The sequence below is a fragment of the Medicago sativa genome, chromosome 4, assembly GCF_051527215.1.
Source record: "Medicago sativa cultivar Bolivia chromosome 4, Bolivia_mono, whole genome shotgun sequence".
Taxonomy (NCBI): domain Eukaryota; kingdom Viridiplantae; phylum Streptophyta; class Magnoliopsida; order Fabales; family Fabaceae; genus Medicago; species Medicago sativa.
The window spans coordinates 75,361,702-75,387,774 of NC_140752.1; the positions used below are offsets into that span (position 1 = coordinate 75,361,702).

The 26,073-nt window shown below is 31.0% G+C and overlaps 4 protein-coding genes and 1 pseudogene across 5 annotated transcripts; 3 read left to right on the forward strand and 2 right to left on the reverse strand.

Annotated features, from left to right (window-relative positions):
- Window positions 1-87: 87 nt before the first annotated feature.
- LOC146931906 (UDP-glycosyltransferase 708G1-like) lies at window positions 88-2,085 on the reverse strand. Its single transcript, XM_085703484.1, has one exon. The coding sequence runs from the start codon at window positions 1,709-1,711 to the stop codon at window positions 290-292; it is 1,422 nt and encodes a 473-aa protein (XP_085559610.1). The 5' UTR covers window positions 1,712-2,085; the 3' UTR covers window positions 88-289.
- Window positions 2,086-6,814: 4,729 nt separating this feature from the next.
- On the reverse strand, window positions 6,815-8,662 carry LOC146931907 (UDP-glycosyltransferase 708D1 pseudogene; annotated as a pseudogene). Its single transcript, XR_015006880.1, has one exon. The product of XR_015006880.1 is annotated as a UDP-glycosyltransferase 708D1 pseudogene (transcript).
- A 2,415-nt stretch (window positions 8,663-11,077) lies between these two features.
- Window positions 11,078-11,984, forward strand: LOC146931908 (uncharacterized). Its single transcript, XM_085703486.1, has one exon. It carries the CDS (start codon window positions 11,409-11,411, stop codon window positions 11,835-11,837), a length of 429 nt encoding a protein of 142 aa, XP_085559612.1. The 5' UTR covers window positions 11,078-11,408; the 3' UTR covers window positions 11,838-11,984.
- A 4,773-nt stretch (window positions 11,985-16,757) lies between these two features.
- Window positions 16,758-17,485, forward strand: LOC146931909 (nodulin-related protein 1-like). The gene has a single exon (XM_085703487.1). It carries the CDS (start codon window positions 16,805-16,807, stop codon window positions 17,171-17,173), a length of 369 nt encoding a protein of 122 aa, XP_085559613.1. The 5' UTR covers window positions 16,758-16,804; the 3' UTR covers window positions 17,174-17,485.
- Window positions 17,486-25,109: 7,624 nt separating this feature from the next.
- On the forward strand, window positions 25,110-25,614 carry LOC146931910 (uncharacterized). The gene has a single exon (XM_085703488.1). It carries the CDS (start codon window positions 25,168-25,170, stop codon window positions 25,429-25,431), a length of 264 nt encoding a protein of 87 aa, XP_085559614.1. The 5' UTR covers window positions 25,110-25,167; the 3' UTR covers window positions 25,432-25,614.
- Window positions 25,615-26,073: the final 459 nt, after the last annotated feature.

A 26,073-nucleotide genomic window follows, 5' to 3' on the forward strand; every position in this document is an offset into this window, starting at 1 on the left:
TGTTTGACATGCTAATTGGTTGAGCTTCATATACATGGGAAGAATGATGAGGAAAACATGACACAAAGATCCCTCAAAAAAAAAAAATTACACAAAGGATCATCACCATTATTTTGATTAATATGAGTCTCGCATCAAAGCTAATGGATTAACCAATGTTTAATTGAAGCAAACATTAATTCCATAACCATAAAAGAAACATATATTTCCTAGAATATATCTGCATATCAAAAGAGGAAAATAAAAATAAAAACCCACCTTCAATATTTTGAACAAAAAATACAACACCTCAAATATTGTTGACATTATTTTTCCACTTTTGAATAAGCTTCTGAATGGTAACCTCACAATCTCCACCAACACTTATAGCCTTCCTTCCTTCCTCTTTAAGCTCTATTGCTTTAACTTTATACAATTCATTCTTCATCATCTCTTTTATAGCATCTCCAATTTCATCTCCTTTCACTACACATTCACCACCCCAACCCCAACTCTTGTTCCAAATCCCCCATCCACTAATCTCCACCAACTTTGCATTTATCTTCTGATCACCATGTTGTGGCCAACCCAAAATTGGTACACCATTCAAAGCTGCTTCTGTAATTGAGTTCCATCCACAATGACTCACAAATCCTCCTATACTTCTGTGACTCAAAATCTCACTTTGATCCACCCATTCCTTAACCACCAACCCCTTTTCCTTCATTTTCTCCACTAATTCAACCCCCAACACTTCATCTAACCCTATTTCTACATCTTCTTTGTCAACAATCTTATCCTTCACCACCCACAGAAATCTGTATCCACTCCTCATCAACCCATCACCAATCTCTTTCATTTGTTCCCTTTCCAGTGTAGTCCTGCTTCCAAAACAAACATACACCACAGATCCAATAGGCTGATCATCAAGCCACTTGATCGACCGTGGTGATGACACTTCCTTTTGACCTTTTTCAAATTCAAAAGGCACTAAAGGACCAACTGCATAAACAGGAGGCATATTTTTGACAACTTTTCCACCATTAAGAGCCTCTAGTGAGTGAGATTCAAGTGCTTCAAAAGTGTTGGCAAAAACACCGTGTAAGTTAACGAGCTTAGGACTATCTTCCATCGCAAGGTTTCTAAGTATGGAAGTAGGTTGGAGAAGAAATGGTGGGATAGATGAATATGGTAAAGGAAATGGAATGCCTGGAACTAGAATCTCAGTAGAAGCATCATATTCTTGTTCTGGTGAGGATAAGGATTGAGCAAGAGTAGGGAAGTGAGAGAATAAGGAGAACATAGCAGAAGAAGAAGTGTTCAAGATGTAAGTAGGGAGAGAGAGTTTTTGAGTGATTGTATTGAGAGGGGAAAGAAGAAGTATGTCAGAGATAAAAACAGTGATGGGTGGTGAAAGTGAAGAGATCAAAGAAGGAAGAAGGTGGGTGGAGTCGCGAAGGGTTTGGACTCGGAGGAAAAAAGGGTCAACGGAGATGGAAGAAGAAGGCTGTGGTGGTGGTGGAAGGTTAAATGGAACACGATTAACTTGAGGGAAAGAAGAGTGGAAATGATCAAGGAGTTGTGATTCTGCAAGAGAGACAGTGGGAAGAGGAGTGATGAGAGTGACTTTGCAATTGTTGTTGAGAAGCAAAGAGGCTAGTCTGAGGAATGGTGTGAGGTGACCCATTCCTGCACTTGGAAACATAGCAACATGGACAGCTTCATCAGACATTGTTTATGGTTTCCTAGGAGGCTGGTTTTTCGACAAGAGCTTCCTAGATTGATGTAGTACAAGGTTGGAGTATTCCTTTTTATAATAACTTCACCCTCTTTTCTCTTTTTTTGTAACTTTTGTTTTTGTTTGTATTTGCTATCTGTGTTTTGAATGAGATGCTTTCTTTTTTTCCTTATAAATGAATGTAACAATTGTCTATGGATTAAAATAATATTTTTTTAAACTATTGCAAATTATTAAACAATTGTCAATGAATATCACATGTAAAGTTTATTGAAAATGTTAGGGAGACAAGACATGTATACTTAGGTATTATTTATTTTTTGTTGTGTGGTCAAGGTATACTTAATTAGGTATTCTATTGATTGTGAATTGTATGTATATAAGAGATAGGAGATATAATAGATGTAACCTAGTTATTTTTAATTTTTTAAAAATATCAAAATGTAAATTTAAAAGTTCATCTCCATAGCTCTCTCATCCGTAAACCAACTTCGAAACATATTATTAAGCTTAAAATTTAGCATCAACGTGTTCCGGACTAAGTCAAGTCCAACAGACTAAAAAATATGAGTGAACAGAAAGATTCAAAATTCAAATATTGATTAATTAAAACTTGCATTATGAAGAGAAAGACTGGGTTAGAAAATGTTAAAAAACACGAGTGATGATGTTGAATTAGGATGATAATCCAAAACAACAAAGGAAAATGGCACTTTTATGGATTATTTTAAGCGCGTATTCCTCAATCACAATTATTCAATGATGTATGATTTTTTGTTTTTAGCTTCATGTTAGTTGATCATTCTGCAAAAGAAAATGGAGGTAGATGGGTTGTATTAATCGAAAAAGACCGACTTAGAAATGACAGGTATATTATGATTTCGAGTCGTGGGTCAATATTTTTTAAAGAGTTAAACAAATTTTTGTCTCTATAAATATAGTAAACTTTAGTTTTAATTTCTCTACCCACTTTTTCATGCAAAATAAAGTGTACTTTTGGTGCCTATTTTAGAGACTAAAAATATATAGTTTTTTTTTAATAAACTAAAAATATATTAAAAAAATAAACTAAAAATATATAGTTTTGTATTAGTAAGAATTAAATAGTTGGTTCAACGACTAAAAACAAAATTCGTTATATTTATAATGGTAAAAAACTTATTAAATCATTTTTTAAATATTATTCATTTGATTTATAATTAATAAGCAAAAATTGGTAGAACCAAGGTAATTTCAATTTTATGAGTTTTTACAAGATTTGGATTATATAATTCAAAATATCATAGAAATTGTTCAAATTATATGATTTAAATTGGACAAAATTGACAATTTGGAGGGTGCACGAGAGATCAGTAGGGTGAAAAAAGAAATTCTCTAAAAATTTAAAGTGGGCAGTTGGCAGCACACGAACATTCTTTGGAGGTATTTGAAGGCAATTTCTTTTTCCACCCTCCGCTCTTCTTGCATGCCCATTAAAATCCCAAAAATATCCTTGGATTTTCGGGTTATATTATCTGAAACGAGCTTCCTCATACATGTGTTGGTCGAAAATTGCATTTTTCACCAATTTGGATTATAAAATATAAAGTGCTTTTTTTTCCTTCGGATTATTAAATCCGAACACCACCTATACAATCTCTTTTGCCAAAAAAAAAATCATGGGAAAAACATGTTCAGATTATATAATATGAACTGTATCAACACAAATACTGAACATGTTTTGTAACAGGGATAGTTAATGTAAACCATTATAACCCATTGCTTTATTGTCTCTTGTGCTTCAAGCCATTGTTAGATGTTCTCGTCGTGTTCTAGTAAAAAGTTCGGTTTTTAGGCTATTTGATCGGATCACTTCAAAATTTGGAAAGAAGATAAAAAAAATAAAAGCAAGGCACATGACTCCTCAAAAAGAGACTTCATATGAGACTCATCCCTTCAAAATAAAAAATTCTATTGTTTAGACCCATTTTTTATTTTTTAAATTTTTTCACATTCTTAGAAAAATCCGAAAAAAAATAACTTTGTTTGACTTTTTAATTTTTTTTTTGTGGTATTTATTTTATTTGACATGTTTTATCAATTTTTTTTTTCACTTTGTTTTTTGGTTGTTTTAAAAAGCAAAATTCACAACTGCTGAAATGAGGAGATTCTGATTGTTGCTTATATAAATATATTTTGAATTATATAATCTGAACCGTATTTTTTTTTCAATTATATAATCCAAACAATGGGGGTATTTTAGTCAAAAATTGGAGAGCGCACGAAAAGAAGAAATTGCCATATTTGAAATTGGAGCACCATATTGGCCTATTGATTGTGTTACTATGCAATAAATAAGTATCCGAGAGCTACTTTTTTTTTTTGAAAGGGAAAACGTATGTTTCTTGCATTTGTATGGGTAAATTCGAACAGTTATTCCCTATTTAGATGGGTAAATTTAGACGGAAGTAGTGTTTAAAATCCATGAGAAAAGAATTTGGATTGTTTGCCCTAAAGCAAGAGTTTTATATAGTCGTCTCTCATTTGAGGCTTAATCTAGAGTGAGTGAATATTTCATATCTCCCATCTTAGACTAGTTATGTGAGCCATTTATTGAGCGATGTTCCACAAATTTATCATAGAGGTCAATACCTTACACATCTATCTATCTCTCATCCCTTCTTCTCTCTCTTAAACATGCTAAAGCCAAATTTATATTACGTGATCTTAACATATGAAGTAAAACTTTGTGAGAATGGTCTCCGATCAAGAAACAACATGAATGACGGAAATAGGAACAGTAAAGAAGAAAGCATTAAACTTGCGTAACTTGTCCAATAAATCCTAAACCTTCCACGCTTAACGACTTGCTCTCTAATAGTTGATGTAATTATTTGAAAAATTATAGTAGGAATTCCTATAATAGTTAATTAACAAAAAAAAAAAAAATTACTCCTTCAAAAAAAAATTACATTATTTGGGATCAAGAATACAAAATTTTATTTGGGGGGAAATGGGAGGCTGGGTGGTGTCTTGAAGGGAAGGGGAAGATCCTTCTATTTAGGTTCCTAAACAATGGAGTCCCTTTCTTCATTTCTCTTCGTTTGAATTTTTGCAAATAATTTGGATTGTATTTCTATATTTATTATTTTGGATTTTGAATCTTCAATCATTGTTCCCATCAATTTTCTAGTTGTACTCAAGCTTAAGGGTTAATTGTTTGCCTTTTCTATATTCAAGTAAGAATTTCACATATGAAAATTTGTTAGGTTACTTTGTAATTTCTAGCATTAATACAGTAGGCAAATCTAAAATAATAGTTCTGGGAAAATCTCAAAAAAGAAAATATTCTGATTTTTTTAAGGGTCATGCTAACCGGTGCTCGGCACTGGTTAAAAAGTCAAATATGGTAATATTTGTATTAAATGCTTAAATAATGACCCAAAAAAGTAATATTTGCATTCAAAGTTGTGTAATCAATGCATTAAATATTCCATCTTTTGACTTAAAATTTCCTCTTTTAATTTCCTTAACTAGTGCCTGGGGCACCAGTTAGCATTACCTTTTTTTAAGTGGACATTTTTTTGGGGTGAAAAATGAAGGACATGTTTGCTGATAGTTTGCGAATTTTAAGAAATGTGTGTTTGTTTCAAGTTATATTTGTAGATTCCTGGGAATAAAATCATAAAAATACATATGTGTATGTTTGTTCCAAGTTTACTAAGTTTTATTCCCGGGTATAGAATGTTCCTGGAATAGAAAAGTTTTCCCAAAGAAAAGGGTGGGAATAAAGTTCCCATGAAGATGGTAATAAAATTATGTGGAATAACCTATTATAATCCCTATTTTTAAGGTTCCTTGAAATATTATAAAGTTAACCAAACATATTTTTTCTAAATACCTTGGAATAAAATTCCCATCTTTATATTCCAAAGAATGTTATTCCTAAAAATAAATTTGGTAAACTTGAAACAAACACATCCTAAAAGAAGAGTTGAGGAAAAGAGTCGGGGGACATATAATAAAGTCGGATCTAATTTTAATTATTTTAAAAAAATTTAAATTTTAAAGTAATTTTATCTATAAGATACAAGTACTCGATCATACTTTAAAATATCGAAGAATTTTGTTTTGCCGGCACCCTATTGTGTTACTCTTATATGGCGCCACTTTTTGGTTGATAATGAGGTTAATGTAACCTGAGCTATCCATTTTTCATCAAACATCGATTGTCACACATATACAAAACTCGTAAATGAGGGAGTTTTTTTTTTTGTGTCAATGAGAGAGTTAAACTCCTTTTCACTGGTGTGTATACTCGTGCTTATCTATTTGTTACCTGTGTTTTTCACTAATTTTAATTATTTAGACACAAAAAATAATAACGGATTCTACAGTTAAGTGGATTCCACCAATATTTTTTTTATTGTATAGTAACTTTTTTCAAATTTTTATTTGAAAATACTCATAAATGAAGAAGATTCTAACTCAAAAAGGCAAGTAGTACCTTCCTTTCACACGAATCACATCCATGAGGTAGACTCCAATTCTATCACCGCAGTTTGGTGAATGTTGTGTCGGCAAAAGTATAGAGTGGAGGAATAGGAGGATACTTAGATTTTGGGATCGAGTAATGATATTTTGACATCCATTTGATGACAACTTTGTTGACAACCTTGTTTTTCTCACTTCTTATTGGTCAAAAACAATGGAGAGAGAAAAAGGAAGAGAGATGATAACAACATCATGTGAGTATGAGAGAGAAAGTTGTCCAAAATTGTCAAAAAATGGTTGTCAAAATATCATTTCTCTTTGGGATCTTGTTGAAATTTATGTGATATTTTCAGGCTTGAATTAGAGAAAGAGTAGTCCCGGTTGGTAGACAGAGGTATTCAATTGTTGATGAAGGAACATTAATGCCCTTTCAATCATAGACATAGTGCTTCTCCACTCCTTCAAAAACAAATAGCCAAGACTCCTAGTGTAATAAAGTAATTTGATCACACATGACTTCAACTTTTGCCACAGCGACATTGATTAGTTCTTTCTCAAAAGTTTTGAGAATCACATAATCTTGAATAAAAAACATGGCTTCAACTTACAAGCAAGATAAACTAGAAAGAACACTTCAACTGTTTATCCATCTTTAACTAAATATGCATAGATTACTAGCTATTTTGAGAAATAACTATGTTTGACTTGCTAATTGGTTGAGCTCCATATGTGGGAAGAAAGAACGAGAAAAACATGCAACATCATTATTATTTCAATTATTAAGCCAATAATTCCATAAGAAACATATATTTCCTAGAATCCTAGATACTAAAAGAGAACAACCTCAAACATTGTTGACATTGTTTTTCCACTTTTGAATAAGCTTCTGAATAGTAACCTCACAATCTCCACCAATGCTAATAGCCTTCAATCCCCCATCTTTAAGCTCTATTGCTTTAACTTTAAACAATTCATTCTCCATCATCTCTTTTATAGCATCTCCAATTTCTTCTCCTTTCACAACACGTTCACCACCCCAACCCCAACTCTTCTTCCAAACCCCCCATCCACTAATCTCAACCAACCCTGCATTTATCCTCTGATCACCATGTTGTGGCCAAGCCAATATTGGCACACCATTCAAAGCTGCCTCCATAATTGAGTTCCATCCACAATGACTCACAAATCCTCCTACACTTTTGTGACTAAGAATCTCACTTTGATCCACCCATTCCTTAACTACCAACCCCTTTTCCTTCATTCTCTCTATCAACTCAACTCCTAAAACCTCGTCTAACCCAACTTCTTTATCTTCTTTGTCAACAATCTTATCCTTAACAACCCACAAAAAATTGTATCCACTTCTCATCAACCCGTCACCAATCTCTCTCATTTGTTCCCTTCCCAATGCAGTTCTGCTTCCAAAGCAAACATAAACCACAGATCCAATAGGTTGTTCATCAAGCCACTTGGTCAATGGTGGTGATTCTGATGATGTTTCCTTTTGACTTTCTTTCTCGAACTCAAGAGGAACAAATGGACCAACAGCATAAACAGGAGGCATTCCTTTGACAACTTCTCCATTATTAAGAGCTTGTAGTGAATGAGATTCAAGTGCTTCAAAGGTGTTGAGAAAAACACCTTGTAGTTTTGTTAGGTTAGGACTATCTTCCATTATAAGATTTCTGAATATGGTAGGCTTGAAAAGAATCGGTGGGATAGATGAACATGGTAAAGATGAAAATGGAATACCTGGAACTGGAACCTCAGAAATCTCAGCAGCAGGGTCAGATATTGATTGAGAAAGAGTAGGGAAGTGAGAGAAGAAGGAGAACATGGAAGCTGAAGAAGTGAACAAGGTGTAGTTAGGCAGAGAAAGTTGTTGAGTGATTGAAATGAGAGGTGAAAGAAGGAAGATATCAGAGATGAAAATAGTGATGGGTGGTGAAAGTGAAGAGATCAAAGGAGGAAGAAGGTGGGTGGAGTCACGAAGGGTTTGAACTCTATGGAAAAAAGGGTCAACGACAGAATCAGGAGAAGAAGGTTGAAGATGAAATGGGATGAAGTTGACTTGAGGGAAAGAAGAGTGAAAGTGATCAAGGAGTTGTGATTCAGCATGAGAGACAGTAGGAAGAGGAGTGATGAGAGTGACTTTGCAATGGTTGTTGAGAAACAATGCTGCTAGTCTTAGAAATGGTGTGAGATGACCCATTCCAGCACTTGGGAACATGGCAACATGAACATCTTCATCAGACATTGCTGATTGCTTATGGAGTTATGGTTGTGACTAACTAATGGCCAAGGGCTTCCTAGTTTGATATGTTGGAGCTGAGAGAGGTAGAGATAAGTTTCTGATGGCAAAATGTTAGATTTGATAATTTTACAATAACTTCATCTCTTCATGGATGAGAACTAGAAAAGAAAAGAAAGAAGAGACACTCGATATTTTTTAAAGGCCAGATAAAATAATAAATATATGGGTTAATTAAGTTTTTGATCCCTATAAATATCTGCAGTTTTGTTTTTAATCCTTATAAAAACAAATCACATTTTTTAGTTCCTACAAAATTTTCAGTTAATGTTTTTAGTCCCTGTTAAATTAAAATTTGTTTAATTATGCTTAAAATTTTAAATTTTTTAATGATTTTTTACATACTTGTTTAAAACATTATAAAACTTTCCGCCGCAAAAAGTTGGCTCAAAATTTTATTTTTAGGTCCAAATTTTCGTTAGTTTTATCTTGAATTTTTGACGTTTAAAAAAACTATATTTAATTTATTACATGTTAAAAAATTCTAATTATTTATAAAAGAGATTATTATAATGTTTTTAACATGTCTGTTAAAAATCATTTAAAAATATTAAAGTTTAAGTATAATTATACAAATTTTAATTTAACAGGGACGAACACATACTTTTAGTCCTTGTAAAATTAAAATTTGCTTAATTGTGCTTAAACTGTTAAATTTTTAAAATATTTTTTTACATACTTATTTAGAATATTATACAAAGTTCCTCTGCAAAAAAGTAACTCAAAATTTTATTAGGCTAAATTGCATTTTTTGTCCCTTAACTATTTAGGTAGTATCGTTTTGGCCCCTTAATTAAAATTTGATTTATTTTGACCCCTTAACTTCTCTCTGTTACACATTTTCGTCATTTTCGTTAGTTTTAATTCAAAAACGTTAGGTTTTCTTCATCTTCTTCTCCTTTTTTTCATCTTCATATCATCTCCGTCAACCTTCAACAACAAGAATTCCAGAAAAATTCCATAAGAAAATGAAGAAAACCTAACGTTTTTGAATTAAAACTAACGGAAAGGACCAAAATGTGTAATAGAGAGAAGTTGAGGGACCAAAATAAATCGAATTTTAATTAAGGGACTAAAGTGATACTACATAAATAGTTAAGGGACAAAAAAATGCAATTTAGCCAATTTTATTATTAAGTCCAAATTTTCATTAATATAATATTGAAAATATTAGTTTTTTATAAATTAAAAAAAAAAATCATCTCCACATATTTCTCGTTATCGAGTTCTATCTCTATTGTTAATCAAGTGATAGAACTTAAGTGATTAATGAGCTCCCTCTACAACGAATCGTTTAAAAGAATCTGAGTTCAATTTTTATAGAAATAATTCTTGACCAAACTTTACTTATTTCTGATCAAACTTTTGTTTACTAGAGTCTCATTTCCTTAAGAGTTTGAGGGTTAAGGCACAAAATTTCAATCTCTACTGATAATTCTCGTGACATCTTGTTAAGGAAAGTTTAGTTGACACATAGTTCTTTTATGATATGGTTGTTAGGTCTAGAATACTAAAGTACACCCTGTGGTCAATATCAAAAGAGAAAAATAATAATAATCACTTTTTAGATTTTATTTACTAGATACAACAGTTATTCAATGAATATAAAAAGTGAATTTTTAATTATAATAGTGATCGGATGATGTCGCACATCTTTTTAAATAACGACAACATATTCTCTTAGGACACATGTTAAAGATTATTCAAATAGAAAGTATTTATGGATAAACATTAATTTTCAACTTTCTGAAAAATAAATTGAATAATTTCCAAAACAAAATTTCTGAATTCTTAAACATATATCATTAAGATACATGTTAACATTTCCCTCACTTATTTATTTTCCTCATTAAATTTTAGGGGTTGCATTTGAAACAAAAAAAAAAATTAGGGGTTGCAAATTAATTATCTTGAAATGTGTGAATAACCATAAAAACCTTTAAGGTGGATAAATATAAAATCCATGGTTTGAACCTTAATCCTCTCCGCTTACTAATGCAATGTCTAGCAACTGTGTTATATTCATGGTGACACTTTCATCAAAAAAAATTAGTTATCATTTATTGTTACAAAATATCCCATGTTGTTTAGCTGTAAAAATGATTAATCTTTATCATAGAACTTTTAAGCCACATAAGATGAGTTACCCCCCTACCATTATCATTAACTAATAAAGTATATTTCATTAAAAAAAATTGTTAAATGTATTAACTATTATCATAAATTATTAAAATATAATATTAATACCACATTAAAATTAAAAATTGAAATAAAACGTCTCCACGAACCTATCTTAATTGTTAGGAGCAATACGGTATAATATAGAGGAGTATACTAGTCACTTTGTGTTGGGTAACTTTGATGACATTAATATATTTTAGATGAAAAAGAGTGATAATTGAATGATTAAAATAAATTATTTTGATAAGAAATAATCATTGGTTAAAAGAGAGATAGAGACAAAGTTACCAAAATCATCCAACACAAGAGAAATTCTAATATGGTCACATGACCAAATAAAAATTGTTTGGTCACACATACATAAAGAAATATTTTTTAATAATACAGAGGAAATTGATAAAAAAAATGATTAAATATTTTAAGGACCATCTTTTTATGTGTGTGTTCAAACACTATTGATTTGGTCTTGTGACCATGTAAAAATAGGAGGAATAGTATCCCAAACCCCAAAAAAAATTGAATAGCCCCTAGGCACTTATTCTGGGATAGAATGGATAAGAAGGAGCGATAGTTAAGGTTTGACGCAAACGGTGTTTCAAGTTTCAACGGACACACGTATTCCCCACTTAATTGATAACGTGACCCACATTATCTTCAACCACAACTTTCATAGATATTTCTCTTGCATAACCTTACCTACCTCTTGTAAATTAACTTATCAAAACTATGGATTCAGAATCTCACAAAAACACAGGCAGCCACGGCGAAGAGAAGAAGATTTCAACCAGCGAGCTCATGGCGAGCGCAAAAATTGTAGCAGAGGCAGCACAATCAAGTTTAGGGAAAGGATCTGCAGGTCATAATAAGCCTATGGATAAGGCGAAGGTGGCTGAGGCTGCAGGAGATCTTCTTGATGCAGTTGGTCAGTATGCTAAATTGGATGATCAGAAAGGGTTAGGACAGTATGTTGATAAGGCTGCTGATTATCTGCATGGTTATCATCCTAAAGGTCATGATGCGGCCACCACTGCTCCACCTTCTTCTAAACCGGATCATCACAAAGGTGATGATGCGGATAAGTCTGAAGGTGGAGGAGGTGGACATCATGGGCTAGGTGATGGTTTAGCTAAAGTTGCTGGAGGATTTTTCAAATGAAAATTCATTGATTTCATTTTAGCATTTTGATTGATTAATAACTTTACTGTTTGAACTTTGAACCAAGATCATGTGCCCTGTTTGTTGTTGTTCCTAATTCTGTTGCATATATTATTCAATGAATCCTGTTTCTTTTCTCTTGTTCAATTTATTGTCTATTCGTTAGTGTGAAATTTGTTCTCATGTCCTGTTTGCTAACAAAACAATGTGAACAACGTAACGAGACATTGCTTATGGTTATTACTTATGGCTTCTTCCTAGTTTAAAACTGTTGATAATAACTTAAAAGGAATGAAAATATGCGAAGTCGAGCTAGACATTACAAAGCTTAAATTTGAGTTTCAAATTCAAAACAAAATCCCCAATACACTGCTATAAAAACTGAAAAAGATAGTGGAAAATGAAAATTGATTTACCTCTGCAACAAGAAATTCAAGAACAAAGCAGCTAAGTAAAGCAGGAGGGAGCACCAGTACCAATTTCTGGGTTTCTATTTTATAGAAAGAATCAACTCAAGGACGTAAGAAAGCAATATTAACTAAAGTGTATATACCATATTGAGAGTAATTAGTGATCACACACGCAGATCCCTAAATCTGTTAATGTGTAGTCTCCCTGAAATTTAATTCCCTCTCATGTTAGTTGAGGTGAACAAAAAATAAAAGAAGGTTTAATTAAGTAAATAATCCATATAAATATTTAGAATTTTTGTTTTTAATCTCTACAAAATAAGCACACTTGTTACAAAGTTTAAAAAGTGCTAAGAAAATTGACTAAAAAATGTGTTTTATTTTTTGTATAGACTAACAACAAAATAATCATATTTACAGGACTATTGACTTAGTTGACTCAAAATAAAAACAAGTTCATTAATTTTGCATTGGATGCTATTCAAGTTCACAGTGAAACTAGGGTCATCCGCTGTCCAAGATGACGGGCATAATTCACCTCGCGGGTCAAGCAAAAAACCCTATATCATTAGGGTGTTTTCCATCTGATGAGACATAAAGACCACCAAATACCATGAGTTTCTTACTTTGAATTTTTGTTTTCTCTTGTTAATATGGAGATGGCAGAGAGGATAAAATTCTAGATTTTTAAATTTATGAGTTTTTGGGTTTTTAACTTGATGAAAAGATGAATATCATGATCAAGAAGATATATAATCTAGGGTTAAATATGTTTTTGGTCCCTATAAATATACCAACTTTTCGTTTTAGTCCCTTTAAAATTTTCCTTCAACTTTTAGTCCCTATAAAATTTTCAATCACTACTTTTGGTCCCTATTTTTAAGTTAATTTTAGTATTTTTTTTAATGAAATTGTGCAGAAATGTGTAGAATATTGTAAAAATATTTTCCAAAAAAAAATTAGAATTTTTTAACAAAACATAAATTTAATATGAATTTTTAACCATAAAATATATAAAAATTCATATTAAATTCATGTTTTGTTAAAAAATTCTAAATTCTTTTGGGAGTGATTCTTATAATATTATTAATTTTTCTGCAAAATTTTATTCAAAAATATGAATTCTACATATGAGCTTACTTTAAAAGAGGGACCAAAAGTGAAGATGGAAAATTTTTTGAGGACTAAAAGTTGAAGGAAAATTTTAGAGGGACTAAAACGAAAAGTTGGTATATTTATAGGGACCAAAAACATATTTAACCCTATAATCTAACATTTGATTATTTTATTTTTTTGTTTATTTTGTTTATTATTTATTTTTTGTATTAATAAATTTTCATTAAAAATTGAAATTTGATGATTTGGACTTGTCAAATCAGCATCAAAATTGTCATGTAAGCACTTTTAACAAAGTTGGATGAAAAACAATAACAACGTGAACGTTCTATCACTCATATGAGATATTATTGTAATACAGGTAAACATGTCAAAAGTTAATGTAACATAATATGCATAAATTAATAAAAATGTTTACCGTCCAAAAAATAAAATGAAGGAGTTTTAACACAGAGAATTGAAGGTGGGAAAGTTGCAAGAAATACGGTTTGAATCATGTTGGTTTTTTTTTTTTTTTTTTTTTTTGCGTTTGGATATAAAACAAATGTAGAAGTAAAGAGATAAATGAAGAGAGACAATACAATATATCTATCCTGGTTCATTTCACAGTTCGAAATTAAGTTCAATCCCTTTACACTTTCAAGAAACTTTTCCATTATAATCAAATTCTGATTATAACAACACTAAGACAACTTAGTCCTATATTTTCTTGCCTCAACCTAAAGGACTTATTAATCTCAATCCAAATATTTACAACGAGTGATTAGCTTGATCTTGTTACATAACCTCATCTTTATCAATGACACAAAACTTCACTTCACTTGATCTATAGGCATAACTTCATTTAGAATTTTCTATCCACTTAAACACACGTTAGAGTATCTAAAGTGTTCTCATTTGCTTTATTATTATCAAAACTTAAAAATTTATATTCTTCAACCAATTTTGGTCTAACAAGTAGACGTACAACGGGTCCTACATATTCTCACTCTTACCTCTTGGGAAAAATTGAAAACCAGTAGTGGGAGACATCTTCTTTCGATGGCAACGTCACTTTAGTTAATTCTGCTTTGAACCTTTCAGTAATATGTCGCTATATACTTTTTTCGTTATTAAAGTTTAAGACTAATATGCTAGAATATAATATTGAAGGCGCAAATTAGTATCCAAAGAAAGTTTCTTTGAACAAGGAGTGATTCTGTTAGTTATTTGAAAATTGACATTCGGAAGATAATAATGTAGTATGGCATAACTAACTTATATTTCCCTAAAAAAAAACTAACTAATGTTTAAACATAGACGTTATAGTCATTTTTAGTCATGGTCTTTTTGGTGGCTTAATAAGAACCATAGAATTTGTCATATATTTTCGGTGAACACACGGATTAGTTTTATTGAGACACCTTGTTGAGTATGACACCTTATTGTTCCGTGACATTATTTCCTTTGTTATAGCATGGGACCATATTGGATTTTAGGTTTGGTTTTGGCTTAACAGCAGGTTAAGTAATTTGTCTTCAAGAGAATTGATTTTCCTTATGAAAAATCTACTTCATGCCCCACACTAGTCTTATACTCCAACAATTTTTCTACAACCTACTTTTTTTTCCACAGATTTTTATAAACAATTTCTTTCTACTACTTAAAATTTTTCAAAATAGACTGTAAGTACTAAAAAAAAGCTTAATTAATGATTTGGTCCCTTAAGTTATTTGTTGGTTACATTTTGGTTTCATAAGTTATTAACGTTACAATTTGGTCCCTTAAATCAGTATCTGTTAGCCAAATAAATCCTCACCGTCAGTCTTTTGCCAAAACGTTAAATAGGCACATGTGAACGGTGACGTGACAACTTGCAATGTGTATCCACCTTAGACATTGGGTTAACGGTTTTGACAATGGAGATTTATTTGGTTGACGGAAGATGACTTAAAGGGACCAAATTGTAACGTTAATAACTTATGAGACTAAAATGTAACCAACAAATAACTTAAGGGACCACATCAGTAATTAAGCCAAAAAAAAATTCAGAACAAAATTGATATTCTGAACATTTGAGTTTTTGAATTTTCCGAAATATAATATCGTTTCAACAAATTGAAAATATTGTAATAATTAGTTATATTTCATATTTATATTATTTCAAAATAGTTAGTTATATTTTTTCTTTATAAAATTATGAAGTTTTTTTATCACCTTATATTACCTAAAAATAATTAAGTTTCTTCAAACATTCATTACCTAAAAATAATTAAGTTTCTTCAAACATTCATTTAGGTTATGTCCAGGGGCAAATGGCTGTGTTGACATGGGGTAGCATTGGCTACCCCAAAAGGAAAAAAAACACTTGAGTATTTAATATAGTTTAATACATAGCTACCACATTAATATAATATTTGTCCACTCCAAACAATTTTGTTCGTTTAAAGAGAGATGATATTAAAATAATATAGATAATCTATTTAGTTTAGCGTCCATTAGAGATAAATTTGACTTCTTAAAACTCCATATAGCTCAACTTTTATAAATAACTATTGTTAGCTTTAATTTATTTTTGTTTTTCTAAGAAAGCTTTTATTTTCTTTGTTGGCGTTTCATTAAATATAAGTAAAAATTATTGTGAATTTATTTTACTTATTTATTAAGTTTAATATATTAGTTTTTAAAATATATTTTATTTCTTCTGTATGTTTGGCCCCCTCGTAAAAATTGTGGTAGCTTTGCCGTTGGTTATGTCCCACATTTTTTTTATTACTGCTTTTATAAAAATATGATTAAATAGGTTTACTAAGTTTACTCTCACTGCAAATTTGATTAAATAGGAGTCTACATCGTGTGTTCCATGTGATATTATTTTATGGCGTGAGGTTGTTGAGCCTAAAATGAAAAATTAACTTCATAATTTGTTTGATGTCAACTTATATATATATATATATATATATATATATATATATATATATATATATATATATATATATATATATATATATATATAGAAGAAAGGAAAAACAATTGTATTGTAGTCATTAACGTGATTAATGAACTAAGAAATGGTCTTATAAGTGTAGTTCAGTTGGTAGTTATCAGAGATAATTTATGTCGGAGTCGGGGTTTGAACTCCGGATTCTCCACTTCTTCATACATAATATGTGTGAATATAGTCACTCGACTATTTGACAAAAAAACTAAGAAATGAGTGATAGTTAAAGGAACACGGTTTGCCGACAAATAGTGTTACAAAGGACACGTATTCCCCACTGTAGCATTATTTATGTTTGAATAGATAAGGTAGACCCACATTAAAATCTTCAACCACAATATTCATGGATATTTCACTTCCAAATAAATCACCACTGAGATTATAAATAATTGAACAACCCTATTCAAGTCTTGCATAACCAATCAAATCAACATTACTCAAAAAAACAACAGCAAAAAACAATGGCAGCAAGTGGAGAAGAGAAGAAGATTTCAACCAGTGAGCTAATGGCAAGTGCAAAGGTGGTAGCAGAGGCAGCACAGTCAGGTTTTGGGAAAGATTTAGACAAAGACAAGACAGCAGAAGCTGCAGGTGATCTTCTAGATGCAGTTGGTCAGTATGCTAAATTGGATGAACAGAAAGGTGTAGGATCATATGTTGATAAAGCTGCTGATTATCTGCATAAGGTTGAGAACACTACTACTGGTACTCCACCAGCTTCTAAACCTGCAGATCAGCCTAAAAGTGATGATGTTGCTAAGCCTGAAGGGGGAGGATCAGGTGGGCTTGGTGGTGATTTTGCTAAGGTTGCTGGAGGTTTCTTTAAATGATCAAAATTAACTAATTTGGCTTCAGCATATTCTTGTGTTTGATTAATAAGGACACTTTATTTACCGTCCCTTTCATTATTGTTATGTTGGTATCTTATCATATAATTCATATAGGATTAGGATATGTAGTACCGTGTGATAATGGATCAAATGTAAGGTATGGTTGCAGAGTTTGTTATGCTCTCTACTTTATTATAGTTTGAACCAAGATCCTGCCTATGTAGTCTGTTTATGTTTTTAGGCATTTGGCAAATACTAGTATGCTACATATATATTAAGAAAATAGGGGTGTTCAATCCTGTTTCCTTTCTAGTATTTTGTTCTCTTTTGGCTTCATGATTAAATTTTGTTCCTAGACTTTGCTATTATGTTTTTGACTAATTGTCTTCCTCCTGGTTGGAGGTTGTAAACTTGGAATTGAGAGAGAGATAAGTTTGTGATGAAGATATCTTAGTTGTATTGGTTTGGGATATAATGGTATTCACTTGAGATTTAGGAGTGTGCTTCTCTTCAAGCTTTTAAGTTTGATTATCTTTGGTGTCAAATTAGTTGGACTAAAGGAGTGTGCTTCTCTTCAAGCTTTTAAGTTAGATTTTCTTTGGTGTCAATTTAGTTGGACTAATTTAACTTTTTTTTAAAAATAATCTCTTAGTCGATTTATTTGTTAAAACATTTTTTTCCTATTTTTTAAAATGTGTGTTTCGTTTAACAAATTAACAGGAGGTTGTGAGATTCTTGAAAATGTGTTTATTTTAACTTGTTAATAAGAGGATATTTTAATTTTTCTACCAAATGCATATTTTTTTTTTAAAACTCGGCATCCGATCCAAGGAACGATTAATCTGAGAGGACCAATCCCACCACCCACTTGCAGGGGGATTTAAAGCTATGGACTTGTCCACCGAAATTGGCATCAAAGAAAATCGAACCTGAGATCTCGATAGAAGCACACTCATCCCAAACCGACTACTAGATCAACCCCAAATGGGTTCTAACAAATGCATTTTAATAGTCTATCATCTCATTGTTATCTTATTGTCGTCAAATCAAATTGACAAAAAAATTTAAAAATGAACAACAAAAATTATTTTCCTGAGGTATACCATATCACTTTAAATGATTTGAGAATCCATTTTTATAAGAAAATAGGTAAAAGAACAATTAGTTCATGTTAGATCTCCTTCTCTTCATTACTTGTTAACCAACCCTATGATTACAATTGTCGGGATAGTTTAATTTCACGATATTTGATCAAAATAGTTAGTTCAATTTATTGGTCACTAACCCTTTTCTCTAGTTACGACCCATTAACGTCTTAGATGAGTGCATATCTATTGAAGGTTTGAATATGTTAAATTATTGTCACAAAGTAGTAATAAAATATTTATAAAACTATTCAAGATTGAACAGTTAAAGTTAGGTCAAGCCCCAAAGTTAGGGATGGTAGTAATCGAGACCAAAATCAGTTTACGAACATAAAAAACATTTAGAACAAATTATAACCCAATAAAACCAAACAATCTTGTAATCAAGGGACCTTTAAAAGTTACATGATCAAGCGATTACGGAGAAGTTTCTCCATATGACCTAACCTCGTGAATTAGCTACTCATGATTACTAATTAAATACAAATGAGTATGAAAAGAGATACACGTAGGATCCATGGTTGATGATTCCTTGGCTCCCGAATGGTTCCTGTTACTTCTAACCTTCCAAAATCGTGTTCGTCGGAGAATGTTTTTACAATGACCAAGGATTCTATATTTATGGGTGTGCGTTTCCATGTTTTTAGGTAATTGTCGGTGTGCCCCGTACGTTAGTCCATGTGCATTGTGCATTGCAATGAGGCTGTGATCAAGAGAAATGATATTTTGACAACCACTTTTTGACAACTTTTGGACAACTTTCTCTCTCATACTCACATGATGTTGTTATCCTCTCTCTTCCTTTTTCTCTCTCCATTGTTTTTGACCAATAAGAAGTGAGAAAAACAAGGTTGTCAACAAAGTTGTCATCAAATGGATGTCAAAATATCATTACTCTGTGATCAATTCATAATTCCTTTAATATCTACGTGATGAACAACTTCTAGGACACATCACGTATTGAGCCAAGGCTGGCACTTCCGATTTCTTAATTTCTTGCTCTATTTTCTCTCACTAAAATGTTCATACCGACTACACTCCAAAAAATGTAAAAAGCATAACACTTTCACAAAGTTGTCTAGTTTGCATGATTTTCAATGGTTTCAATGTCATTTTCTCATTTTCGCTCTTTGATCACTTTTTGTCGAATCCTTTACAAAACTCTACTACACAATCAAACTTGCCTGCTAAATGAACTCTAAAATGACACCAAACACCATATATGATTTCGTGTCATCATGTGGGAAAATTACTATTTTAAACATTGTAAATAAAATAAGGTTAAATACCCTTTTGATCCCTTAAGTTATCTTAAAGTTTTACTATATCCTCTTAAGTTTTTTCGTTCTATTTTCTTAAGTTACAAACATCTTAAATTAGTCTTTTAAGTTATATATTTTAGACATTCTGATTTTTAAGGTACAAACATTAGACACTTTAATTCTTCATGTCAATGTCTAATTTATGTGATTTATTTTCAAATATTTTTTTTTTCATTTTTGTTGAAATAGTTTTCGAAATGCCCTACTTTTTGTCAGATCTTTTAGGCCTTTGTAGATTCAATCAGGAAGGCATGACATTTTAGACCAGTTTACGAAATAACCGATTTAACAAATGGCCATCAGAGTTGCTCCACAAAACTGACAAAAAGCTAGACAACCTGTATATTTTTTAAGTAGGATAATTTGGTAAAAAAATAAATCAAGATCACTGCTTTATTTCTTAGCATTCACATTCATTAATACGATATTGTTTTTTGATTTCTTCATTGATTTTTCATACATATGTACTGATGGATTTATTCCGAAGTGTATCATAAAGATTAGTATCAATATGAATTGTTTTTTCTACTAAGGAAATTAATCAATACTTATTTTTAAAATAAAATTTGAGGGAGTTTGTATAAGAGTTGGTTTGCAAAGAAAAGTAAATAGACCTAAATCAAAACGATGGTGGCCGATTATGATTTCTTGAATATGTTCTTGTTTGAAAATACTAGTTCTTAAACAATGACAATTTAATTTCTATATTCTCGACGGTTTAACAAAATAAATCAACACCAATTTCTTAAGACATTAAACTATCAGCCACTAATTAATTCCATTTGCCTAGTTTAAGTTATAAAACCTATGGTTAATATTGGTAAAAAAAAAAAACCTATGGTTAATAGTAAATTACAACTTAGAATCAATTCAAAGTTTATCAAGATGAATTAATATAGTCAAATTGCATTATATTCAAAAAAGAATAATAGTCAAATTGCATTAATAGATGACAAAGAAAACCGGATCTCTCTACCAACAATACAAGACAAATCAGCCATAATCCAAATGGAAAAAAAAAAAACAGATAAAATCAAATATAGGGAACAAAAGTTGATTTTTTTTCTTTCAAGTAACCTACTTTGAAATGTTTTTTTACCAAACTACGCTACTTTAAAAAAGTATTCCCGAATTGCCATACTTATGGTTAGTCTGTCGGACCTAAATGAGAGGTAGGGAATTTTAGATCTGTTTATAGAATAACTGATTTAACAAGTGGATATCCGAGTTGCAAATTATGAGGTGGACCTCTCAAATCGGTTAAACTATTTAACCAATCTAAACGGTCCTACATCGTTGATTGTAGCAGCGAGACCTCACATGGCTGACACAAATCAGGGAAACTCTATGTTTTTTTATTTTTATCTAAGTATGATATTTTGTGAAGATTTTTTTTTCAAAAGAGGTTTTAATAAAAAAACTATTTGATTCCTTTTTTATTTTTTTTATTTTTATCTTTACTATGTGTTGTATTTGCATTTTACTCTTTTTAGTGGGTTGGGGGGTTATTCTCGTGCTTTTGCTTTGGAGTAATGATATTTGTACATCCAAATGATGACAATTTTGGTGACAACCTTACTTTTCTCTCTTCTTATTGGTCAAAAACAATGGAGAGAAAAAAAAGGAAGAGAGAGGATAAGTGTGTCATGTGAGTAAGAGAGAGAAAGTTGTCCAAAAGTTGTCATAAAATGGTTGTACAAATATCATTTCTCTTTGCTTTGATGGGACTTAGTAGAAGTGAGGTTAGTAGAGTTTGAAATTTCGCATGGCTTCATCTTCATGCGATAAGAAACAATCGATTTTAGTCTATGAAGCCCAGATACATGATACGATACGATACAGATACGTCGATAGTGGAAAATTTTAAAATTCAAGATACGATACGGCTGGGATACTTCAATAACAAAATTATATTTAAACTACATATTAAAACTCAAAATACAAAATATGGACTAAAACTTAAAAGCGAAAAAATTGGCGCAAAACCTAGATCAAACAGACATAGAAAAACGATGAGGCACAACAATGAAATTTCCTTCACACAACAATTAGCAATAACATCGTTCTCAACAAACAAAGAGACAAAATACAGACGGGGCAACAATAGAAATATAAATGTAAGTAATATTGATAATAAAGAAAACGACAATTAGTCAATTACATACATATATGATATATCTTAAATAGAAAACATTAATACTTAGTCAATTACATATATACCAAATATAATAGAAACATCAGGTAGCCCGCAAATATCGGTTTTCTACCGCCTATCGCTCGTATCCCAGATGTTTCTGAAAAGTATCGAATAATTGTTTTTTAAGAAAATAAAATTTAATCTTCGGATATTCTCCTGATACGTATCGAAAGGTATCGGGCATATATCAGTGCAAAATATGCAGAAAATACGGTACGTCATTCATTTTGGAGTATATGAGCTTCACATGTTTTAGTTAGTTAATGGTAAATACGATGGTCTTTGAAGAATAAAATATAATCTTGTTTTGAAATTATATTATATGTGGATGTTATACTGTATTCCGAGACTTTCTTTAGTCAAAGGTCAGTTAGACAGAATCATCAGGTAGTAGGTATCGTGATTTTGATTTTGTTAGATTAATATTACAAAAAAATGATTTTGATTTAAATAGTTTAGAAATTATTTTGTGGAGATTTTTTGAAAAAGTTGGAATAGATTGTTTTTTTATAAATAATCTCATTGGTTTGCCGACATAAAAAGCAAATAGTGTTTTAAAAGACACGTATTTGTCTGAATAGATACGGCAGACCACATCAACTTCAACCACAATTTTCTCTTGCAAAAAATCACCCCTAAGATTATAAATAACTGAACAACCCTGTTCGAGTTTTTTACTTGCAAAACCTATCATCATTCATTGCTTAAAAACACAAAGAAACAATGGCAGAAAGTGGAGAACCAAATAAGTTTCTACCAAGTGAGGTTTTGGGGAGTGCAAAGGTGGGAGCAGAGTCAGCACAGACAACTGCAGGGAAACAATCTGAGAAGGTGTCAACTGCTGCAGGGGAGGCTAAGAAGACTGTAGTTGAGCATGTTGACAGGGCTGCTGATCATGTTCATTCCACACCAGAGGAGCCTCCTAAATCCGAAGGTGGTGTGCTTGATGGTGTTAAAAAAGCTGTTGGAGGCTTATTCAAATGAAAAGATATATCACTTATTTCTTTCTTTTTAGCATCTTGATTTATTAATAAGGACACTAAACTTGTCATCCTTTCTAAGTATTAAATGATGCATGCGTATATTATCATGTAACCTATAGGAATATAGGAGATACGTACGCCCTCCCTATTTATTATATATATCATTTTGTCACTTTCACATAAACTAAAATATGTATTTAACTTACCAATAAAATAATTAAGTTAAAGTGATATGGGACTTAAAATCTTTAAATATATTGTCAGAGTTCGATTTCTGACTCATATATGCATATAAAAAATTCTGTTTGAGAGTTGATAACCCACCTTGTATGTCTCACAGGTGAAGCTCCCGATACTTTAAAATGGATGATGTTTAGTATCCACTGCGTATCCTGCACCTATACCTACATGATATTTTCCGATACGTATCAGAAGAGTATATATCCAAAGATTAAATTTTATTTTTTTAAAAAATAATTATCTGATACTTCCCGATACGTATTAGAAGAGTATCCGATAATTATCATGCACTGATACCTGCCTCGATATTTCCCAATTAATGTTAACTAAAATAACTTAACTCTTGAGTACTATTGTGTTCTTTTTTGGATATAGTGTTTCTTTTCTGGATAGATATAGTATAACACTAACAATGTTCCTTTTGGATATAATATAGTAGTGATTATGCTCTTTTTGAGATATATTATTTATGTAATTGACTAATCATCACTCTCTTAATCGTTGATATTATTTATATTTATGTTGATGTGTTACGAGCCTATGACTAGTTTCTTTTGTTTGTTAATATATTTGCATATTAAAAAAATGGTTATAATTATATTGTACATTTAATTATATAAGTTTTTTTATTAACGTATCATAGCCGTATCGTATCTTGAGTTTTGAAATTTTTCCGTATCGACGTATCGGTGCAGTATCGTATCTCGTATTCAGGCTTCACAGCTCACAGGTTTTTCGATGAAGATTAGTCATCGTTAAGCAATGGTGGAAATTTCGTACCAACAACACGATAACAAAAAAAATCATATTTAATTTGTACGGAATAGAGAAATTATGAATGATTTTACAACAAAATTCTTCATTAATGATATGAGAAAGATATATTAAAAGAAATGGAAGAAAAAAAGAGTAATAAATAATAAAAATTGAAAATAGAATAATAAATAATAAATAGTATGATAAAAGAAGAAAAAATATTAATGTTTTATAGTTTTTATAGATATTGTAAACTAATTCATAATTTTCAAAATAAAAAATTCTTTCACGGTAAGATATAATAAAATATGGAGGGAGTACTTGACAACAAAAAGGAGTAGTAAGTTTTTTTTGTTTTGTTCTAGTAGCCTAATGGCTATAGAGCTCACACAATTAAATTTGGAGAAGTGGGGTGTCTGGGGTTCGAACCCCGGCCCTGCATAAATTATACAATGTCCCTATCAACTGAGTTAAGTTCACGGGAACAAAGGAGTACTAAGTTACCAAACATATTTTATTCTTTATATATTTTATGTTTTTATTCCTATATATATTTTAAAACCATAATATGTGGGCATCTCATATTTTCTTTCACACATTCAACACTCAATTTTATCTTTATGTCATCTCTAATTCTTCATATTTATCAAATCATTTTATTTGTTTTTCGTTTCCTTTCTATTTCACAATATTTTATTCTTCATATTTATCAAATCATTTTATTTGTTTTTCGTTTCCTTTCTATTTCACTATATTTTTATTCAACCATGTTTCCTTTCTCTGTAGTATATACAATCCATCTAGAAAGCTAATTCAATATTTCACAAATTTGAAATATAAACTACCCATCTAGCTTATTCTACAACAATTGATATATTTATAAAAAAAATGTTCTAAAAGTACAAGTTAAATATTTAATATGATAGTTAAAGAAACATATTACATATACCACTTTCAATTAAATATATTTCCCTTTATATTAATGTTTTTTTTTGGTGATAATTTGATCCTTTATATTGATGATTGATAATATATCAATATTTAATAAGAATAATTTTTTAAAAGTACCACTCAACCAAAAAGGAGTGGTAGTTAATGGTTCATCACGGTTCTGCCGACATAAGAAGTAAACAGTATTTCAAAGAACACGTATTCCTACTATAATATCTATTTATTTATGAGTCGATAGAGTAGACCCACGTTAAAATCTCCAACCACACAATTTTGGTAGATATTTTCTCTTGCAAAGACCACCCCTAAGATTATAAATAATTGAACAATTCTGTTCTATTCAAGACTTCACTTGCACAACCTTTCATTATTCATTATTTTAAAAATTACACAAAAAACTATGGCAGCAAGCGGAGAACCAAATAAGTTTCTACCAAGTGAGGTTTTGGGGAGTGCAAAGGTGGCAGCAGAATCAGCACAAACAACGGTAGGGAAACAAGGTGAGAAGGTTGCAACTTCTGCAGAGGGTGTTAAGAAGACAGTTGTAGAGCAAATTGATAGGGCTGCTGATTATGTTCATTCCAAACCTGTGGAGCCTGCCAAAACCGAAGAAGCAGGTGTGCTTGATGGTGTTAAAAAGACTGTTGGAGGCTTATTCAAATGAAATAGCATCTTGATTAATTAATAAGGACATTAAATTTGCCATCTCTTTAAGTATTGATTGTTGTATATCTTATCATGTAATCTATAGGATAGGATATACTAAGTTACCACATGTCTGATGATGGATCCAATATGTAAGGTTCCACTTTACAGTTTGAATCAACATCCTGCTCCTGTTTGTTTATGTTTTAAAGTTCAATTCAACATTCATATTTGTCAATAATACTCTTAAACATTTACAGTAACGAGAGAAATATATAGAATAAGATAATAAAATATGAAAGATATTTTAGAAAAAAGATAAATAATAATTATATAAAAGTAACCCACTTTATTAATCCTTGGCATGAGTAAGTAATCTCGAAAAAGGTGGCTTATAGGACATGGGGTGAAACCCACTAAACTCACTAATCGCTTAATAAATACTCCCTCCGGTCCTTATTATAAGAAAAAGTTGACTTTTTAGATTCATTGTGTAAGTGATGTATCTAGTCTATATTTATAACAAGATACATTAATTATTCTATGAACCAAAAAAGTCAACTGTTTCTTATAATAAGGACCGGAGGGAGTACAATTTTGAGGGAATAGGCAAAATCCCTCATGAAACCGTAATTTTTGTCAAACATTCCCGACATTTAAG